General features: G+C 48.0%; 1 protein-coding gene across 1 annotated transcript; it reads left to right on the forward strand.

Annotated features, from left to right (window-relative positions):
- The first annotated feature begins 1,615 nt into the window (after window positions 1–1,615).
- Window positions 1,616–5,097, forward strand: znf319a (zinc finger protein 319a). Its single transcript, XM_075467156.1, has one exon. The coding sequence runs from the start codon at window positions 1,741–1,743 to the stop codon at window positions 3,487–3,489; it is 1,749 nt and encodes a 582-aa protein (XP_075323271.1). The 5' UTR covers window positions 1,616–1,740; the 3' UTR covers window positions 3,490–5,097.
- Window positions 5,098–7,495: the final 2,398 nt, after the last annotated feature.

Consider the following 7,495-nt stretch of genomic DNA (forward strand, 5'->3'; position numbering starts at 1 on the left):
AGACTGTTCCACAAAGCCAGTATAACTGAGTAGACTGGAGGGAACATCCAAGTTAACAGTTGATAAAACTGTGTTGAGGTTTTGTCTGACAGCGGTTAAAATGACAGCCAGGAACGGGACCGTCTGTGTTTACATTTCGGGCCTGAGCGGAACACTCCCCCCTACTGGCCCAAACGGAGAACTACACTTTCTGGTAGCTTAACAAGCTCCCGGTCGCCTTTGTGTTTGTTTGAAAGCTTCTTTAAACAAACTCTGAGAGCGGTTTATCAACACCGGGGCTCGTTTTGGGGCTCTTCGGCGCTCCTCCAGGCATGAAGCGACTGCAGCAGCTGTAGTGTAGCGGCAGCCAGTCGCTGCGTGGCGGTTTCCGGTGTCCGTCCGTCTGCTGGAGGATGGCGTCCGGCTTCAACCGCATCCCCTTCACCGCCGGTTCTCCGAGTTCCGAAAACGCCCACGGTTGTCTACCCCAGGCAGGGCACAGCAGCGGAAAGCATCGATAATCAGCTCAAGTAAGTTATGGTGATATTGTTTGACTGTAAAGGGTTTTTTTTTTTTTGCAGGTGCGCGGGGCCCGGCTTGCAGGAGGCGGATTTTCCCCCCGCAGCTCCCGGGGAGGCCTGCTCTGATCCGGGGTCCGTTCGCCGCGCAGGCTCCCATCAGACGTTAGACCAGTTATTGTGGCCTTTCATAAAGCGGCATTTCGAGCCGAGCCGCGTAGCTCACATGCCGCCTCGCCCCAGCCGCCTCTCCCTTGTTATCAGTGACTCACTTTGTGCATTTTTTAATTCACCGAAACACCGGGCGTCGTTGTTTTTTTTAACGAGAAAGAGCCGGTGTGATCTGGAAAGGAGGTCCGGTTGTTTAGCATCGTTAGCCATTAGCATCGTTAGCTGTTAGCATCGTTAGCCGTCGCAGCTGACAAGCTAACGTCTGATAGCGAGCTTCATCCTGGGAGAAAAACGATTTTAGGGCTTTCTCTGTAGGAAAACAAGGGCCTTTTATCTGCTCGTTGGAGATAAGTTGTGTTTTCAGGAAAAGCTGAATTAAACGTTAAAGCTAGTATTTTTTTTAGCCATTATGCCCGATTTACGTTTCAGGAAATAGACCGAGCCCATTAATTCTGATTTTTGATGAGGCTCGAAAGCTAGTTCATTAAGTGACATTTATTTTTTGCGTGCTTTCTTTCACTGCAAGTAGATGTTTTGTAGATGCTATGGATGTATCTGTCTCACTGAAGCACGTATTTAAACAGCAGTTTGAGATCTGTTTCTTTTTTTTTCTTCTTTTAAAGAAATAAGTTAATAAGGCCTGTTTAAAGCTGGGTGTTTTTTTCATCTTTATCCTCGCCACAGGCGGGACTAAATTTAAACACTTCCCTCTCACTCTGGCTCTTTTATCTTTTGCCTGCTTCCTCACAGAGGCTAAAGACACCCTCAAATGCTGCTGTTTCTGACAGTGGTGATTTTAATGCTACCATACTCACATTCTCCTCTGTTTTGTTCTTAGTATTATCTCGTATATTTGCTGTTTACTACATAATGTTCCCTCTTTATTTTGTCGTTTCTCTCCAGGTTTTTTTTCCTGATCTCGCGGGACGTGTGCAAACACTGACTATAGCACTGAGCTTCCCTCAGAGGAAGACTACATCCTCACGCCTGTCAGATCTGGGACCACAATCATCCTCTTCTTCTTCTTCTTCTTCTTCTTCTAAGCACTGAGCTCCCTTCATTCAGAGGAAGGATGACGGAGGCATGGCAGCAGCAACATGCAGTGGCTCCTCCCTCGGTTGTACACACGCTCCCCCAAGGAGCTGACAACCCTCTGGGATGCACGGTGTACGGAGTCGTCCTGCAGCCAGATACCTCCCTGCAGCACCCCCAGCAGCACGTCGTTCAAGCCCAGCAGCCCTCCTTGCAGGTAGGGGGCGACAGAGGGCATAAGTGCGGGGTGTGCGGCCATGACATTTCTCACCTGGCCAACCCCCACGAGCACCAGTGCATGGTGACCCAGGACCGGTCGTTCCAGTGCACGCAGTGCATGAAGATCTTCAGCCAGGCGACGGACCTGCTGGAGCACCAGTGCGTGCAGGTGGAGCAGAAGCCTTTCGTGTGCGGCGTCTGTAAAATGGGCTTCTCGCTGCTCACCTCCCTGGCTCAGCATCACAACTCGCACGGCAACGGAAACAATCCCATGAAGTGCTCCATCTGTGAGAAGACCTACCGGCCGGGCTCCGGGAACGTCACCCCGACCTCGTCGGCCGCCAACCCCCAGCAGCCCTCCACCGGGGAGACGTCCGGCGGCGGTGGGACCATCAGTGCCTCGTCTCCGCCCACGTTCGAGGCCTCGGCGCCGGACAGGCCGTACAAGTGCTCGGTGTGCCATAAATCCTTCAGGCATCTGTCGGAGCTGACTCGCCACGAGAGAATACACACCGGCGAGAAGCCGTACAAGTGCGACACGTGCGACAAAAGCTTCAGCCAGTCCTCGCACCTGGCGCACCACCAGCGCACGCACAGCTCGGAGCGGCCGTACAAATGCGCCGTGTGCGAGAAGAGCTTCAAACACCGCTCGCACCTCGTGCGACACATGTACGCCCATTCGGGCGAGCACCTGTTCAAGTGCAATTTGTGCGAGATGCACTTCAAAGAGTCGTCCGAGCTGCTGCACCACCAGTGCCAGCCGGAGGGCGAGCGGCCTTTCCGCTGCGGCTCGTGCGGGAAGAGCTTCAAGCGGCCGTCCGACCTGAGGCAGCACGAGCGCACGCACTCCGAGGAGCGGCCTTTCCAGTGCGAGGAGTGCCAGATGAGCTTCAAGCAGCAGTACGCCCTGGTGCGCCACCGCCGCACGCACAAAAACCCGGCCGACCGCCCCTTCAAGTGCAACCTCTGCGACAAGGGCTTCCTGCAGCCGTCCCACCTGCTCTACCACCAGCAGGTGCACGGCATGGAGAGCCTGTTCAAGTGCGCGTCCTGCCAGAAGTCCTTCAGCCAGTCGGGCGAGCTGCTGCGGCACAAGTGCGGCGGCGAGGTGGAGAAACCCTACAAGTGCGACGTGTGCGGCAAAGGCTACAAGAAGAATTCGACGCTGCAGCGCCACCAGAACACTCACTGCACGGAGAAGCCGCTGAAGTGCTCGCTGTGCGACAAGCGCTTCGTGTCGTCCTCCGAGTTCGTGCAGCACCGCTGCGACCCGACGAGGGAGAAGCCGCTCAAGTGCCCCGACTGCGAGAAGCGCTTCAGGTACTCGTCGGAGCTGCAGCGCCACCGCCGGGTGCACACGGGCGAGAAGCCCTTCAAGTGCGCCAACTGCGACAAGAGCTTTAAACAGCGCGAGCACCTCGCCAAGCATCAGAGCGTCCACTCGCGGGAGACGCAGTTTAAGTGCGTGTGGTGCGGCGAGCGTTTCGTCGACCTCACGGCCCTGCAGGAGCACACGGTGCAGCACACCGCAGAGGGCGAGAACTTCCCCGAAGCGCCCTGCATCCCATGAATCGAGCTGCTCCTCGGCTCCGGGCAGCAGACGTGACATTCGCCCGCCCGACCACAAGGAAAAAAACGCGTGCCAGCCTCCGCTCACCCAGCAGTTCTCTCATTTTGTTATGATTTTTCGGTCTCGGTCGGGAAAGACTCGGTTCAGCTTCTCACCTCGTCGTCGAGGGGATTAGGATCCCTCGTCTGAGTTCGAGAGAAGAAGAAGAAGAAGCGGGGAGGGGGTGAAAAAAAAAACTTGAACCACAATTGAAAAAGATGTGAAACGTAGAACGTGGGAAGATCTCGGTTTGTGTTTAGAGTGTGGAACCTTAGTCTGTGGTTGCATGTGGTTGTCTGTTGTGTAACCGTTGTTGGGAAAGTTGGCCAGAACGTCCAGACGGTCGTCCGATTTGTTAGTGCTCTTGTGTAGGCTCCTTCTGCAGTCCATGTGCCTTTTTTTTTTCTTTTCTTAAACCAGTCACTCATTTTTGTGTTGTTGTTTTTTTCTTCTTTAATTTAACGTCCGGTAAAGCTGACAAGACACCCTCTCCACCCAAGCAGCTGGCATGTGTGCAGCAGCGCCCTCACGCGCATACTAGACCCTTTTAGGTAGTATCATCTGTTTGTGCATGAATATTTATCCCACCTTTTAATATCACTGTTGTATTATAGGTTTGGTTTATTTAGGAAAACGTCCTAAGAGGAAGAAAAAGAAAAAAATCAAGTGGATTTGTGAAAAATGTATAGCCAGTGTCCTATAAAATCTGTGTTGTTGCATCTTTGTATTAAAAAAAAAAAAGTGACATCTAGGTAACTAACCCATACCTATCGTGTCATACAAACACTTGACTTGTGCAATAGAACATGCACAATGTAATATTTATGACTACTGATTCATGGAATAGTCTACTCTGTTATATTATAGATTGTGTGTATACGCTATGTAAACATTTGAAAACTGTATAGTGCTTATGTTATCTGCTTTTCTATTCACTATGAATGAGCTTGTTGTATTTTTGCAAGCGGCTTAGTTTTAATTTCCAGAAGAATTATCACGAGGTTTAACCCAACAAGACTTCAAAAGTATTTTGTTGCTCATTTGCCACAAACTAGCTGCGTTAGTTACTATGATAGATCTAACAAAAGTTACATTATTATTATTATTATTATTATTATCATGGTTTGTTTTTCTAAAATTGACCTTGTATTGTTTTCACAGGATTCTAGCCTCCTCCTGGTCCAAACCAGACCTAAATAATCTCGAGTAGCCTCAAAGTTGCCACTTATGTGTCGGTTTATACCGACGATTCAGCTAAAAGAAAACGAAAAAAAGAGAGATGTGTGTACTTTAGTTTACTGTGTGGATTTCTATATTCTATACGATCTTTGCAGTATATTTAAAAAGAAGGTTTTTGGACTTAAAAATCATGAACAAAGGGAATTACGGAGGGTGGGAGCCGATGGGATGGGATTGGGTGGAGACTGCGTGCCATGGTTTAAATCCTGGTGAGTCTGCTTCAAAAGCTCCAGCTGAAGTGTTGAGGGGGAGTGAGTGGATCGAAGCGTATGGATATTATTATAGACTCCTGTTCATACTGTATATTAAAATAAACCACCCTTATAATAAGTAAGGTGCATTGTTTCTGTCACAGCTGCTGTTATTTTCTTGTTATCAATGGAAAAGTGTCTTGGTGAGCTTAAAGGGATAGTTCGCCTCTTTTGACATTAAGCTGTATGACATCCCATATCAGCAACATCATTTATGAACATCTTCTTACCCCCTGCTGCGTCCTGTGAGCAGAGTTCCAGCCTCGTTTTGGTGTTGACGAAGGTAGTCCGGCTAGTTGGCTGGGGTTTAAAAAATAAAGCGTTTTGCTTCTCAAAACAATATGCGTTCAACAGAGTAATACATTTGCATCACAAAATGGTTCTCCAGGAAAAAGTCAGACCTCACAATCGCTTGGCTCTATTTTCTCTCCCTTCGTATCACTGCCGACAGCTGCGCCTGTTATGGTGTTTGCTGCTCGGTCTGCACGGTCTACACAGCAGGCAGTGATATGAAGGGAGAGAAAATAGGGCCAAGAGATTGTGAGGTCTGACTTTTTCCTGGAGAACGATTTTGTGATGCAAATGTATTACTCTGTTGAACGCATATTGTTTTGAGAAGCAAAACGCATTAATTTTGTGGCCCCAGCCAACTAGCCGGACTACCTTCATAAACACCAAAACGAGGCTGGAACTCTGCTCACAGGACGCAGCAGGGGGTAAGAAGATGTTCATAAATGATATTGCTAATATGGGATGTCATACAGCTTCATGTCAAAAGAGGCGAACTATCCCTTTAACTCGTGCTCATCAGGAACCGTACTGGTTCTCATTTGGATCATTAATTCCTCCGATTGGTGATTCTTTGGCTTCCCTTTGCGTCACCGATCACGACCGTCGTTCATCGTTGAAACTAAAACATTGGGGCACAAATTGCAGCCTATAGTGTAAAGAGTTTACTTCATGACATAAATGTTTAGTTTCTTATTTAGTGCCGAGATGTGAAGCTGAAAAAAGGTGCATTTGTTTTCTCCTGTTGCACATCTTGAGTGGCGGGGGGACGACGTGAGAAGCAGCTCAGGCTGATGCGAGAAGCTGTTCTGTGGTCATAGAGCACAAACACTCCCTGTATTCAGGAAGTACGATAAACAAAGTGAAACTAGCTGTACAGTCGTGTGCAGAAGTCTTCATCCAGCCCTCATTTCTTTATATTTTCCTTCCAAGCAGCCAGATTTTCTTTTAAAGTGGTTTGAGCAATATTTTCTCCATTTTTTTTTTTTTTCTTTCATTAGCTGCTTTTTCACTCATTTTAAGCCCAGTCCTCATACCTGATGTGTTTTCGCTTCATTAAAGGGGAACTGCGGTATTTTCAACATTAAGCCTCTTTTCTGAGTCGTCTGCAATGTTTTAGAACCCCCCCTCACCGCTTTTTTGATGTTTACTGCTGTCTCCGGTATTTGCCTAATTTTGATTCTTCTCAACCTGCTTCAGAACGGCAAGTCATGTGCATGTCTAGAAAGGTCCGTAAAAGCACCATAAACGTCCGTTTTCAAAATCATCAACTCACCGGAGTGGTTACTGGTGTGCACTGGTAATCCATATCAAATTTTGTTGCGAAAAGTTGCTTCTGTCGTGTTTTATTTGGCAGCTCGTTCATGCTCGCACTATTTTCTTAGCGGTGGCGGAGTAATATCAACGAACATCCAGTACAAAATGTCAAATAAAACACGACAGAAGCAACTTTTCGCAACGAAATTTAATATGGATTACCAGTGCACACCAGTAACCACTCCGGTGAGTTGATTAGTTTGAAAACGGACGTTTATGGTGCTTTTACGGACCTTTTTGAACATGCACCGTACTTGCCGTTCTGAAGCAGGTTGAGAAGAATCAAAATTAGGCAAATACCGGAGACAGCAGTAAACATCAAAAAAGCAGTGAGGGGGGTTCTAAAACATTGCAGACGACTCAGAAAAGAGGCTTAATGTTGAAAATACCGCAGTTATCCTTTAAGCCACTTAACTCTGACCTGTGAACCATTCAGGCAGGAAAAAGGCTCCTAAACTCAAGGGATGAACCAGTGTTGTGTCCACACAGAACAGAAAACCATTTTAAACTGGATCTTTAGGCACTTTGTTCCCAGCAGCCTGTCACAGAGACACATCATTTGTTCCCATTTCTTTAGCTGCATGTGTGAAAAACAGCAAAGATAACACAGTGTGACAGACAGAAAACAGGATTTCTGCAGCAACAAGGTGATTCCCAAAGAGCTGTTAGCTGAAAACTTGGCATATCTCAGCACGGTGTGCAGTGTGTCCTTAAAACATTTGAGGAAACTGGACAAGTGGAGGACAGAAGAAGAAGTGTCAGGCCTAAAGAACTATCTCCAGCAGATGAACAGGATCTGAAAGTGATGTCCTTAAGAAAGAGGAAAAAATCCAGCAAAGACCTGACACAGGAGCTGAGAGATGCATCTGGAC

The sequence above is a fragment of the Odontesthes bonariensis genome, chromosome 1, assembly GCF_027942865.1.
Source record: "Odontesthes bonariensis isolate fOdoBon6 chromosome 1, fOdoBon6.hap1, whole genome shotgun sequence".
NCBI lineage: Eukaryota > Metazoa > Chordata > Actinopteri > Atheriniformes > Atherinopsidae > Odontesthes > Odontesthes bonariensis.

Coding starts and splice junctions, on each gene's coding strand:
- znf319a (XM_075467156.1), top strand. CDS start 1,741: ATGACGGAGGCATGGCAGCAGCAACATGCAGTGGCTCCTCCCTCGGTT.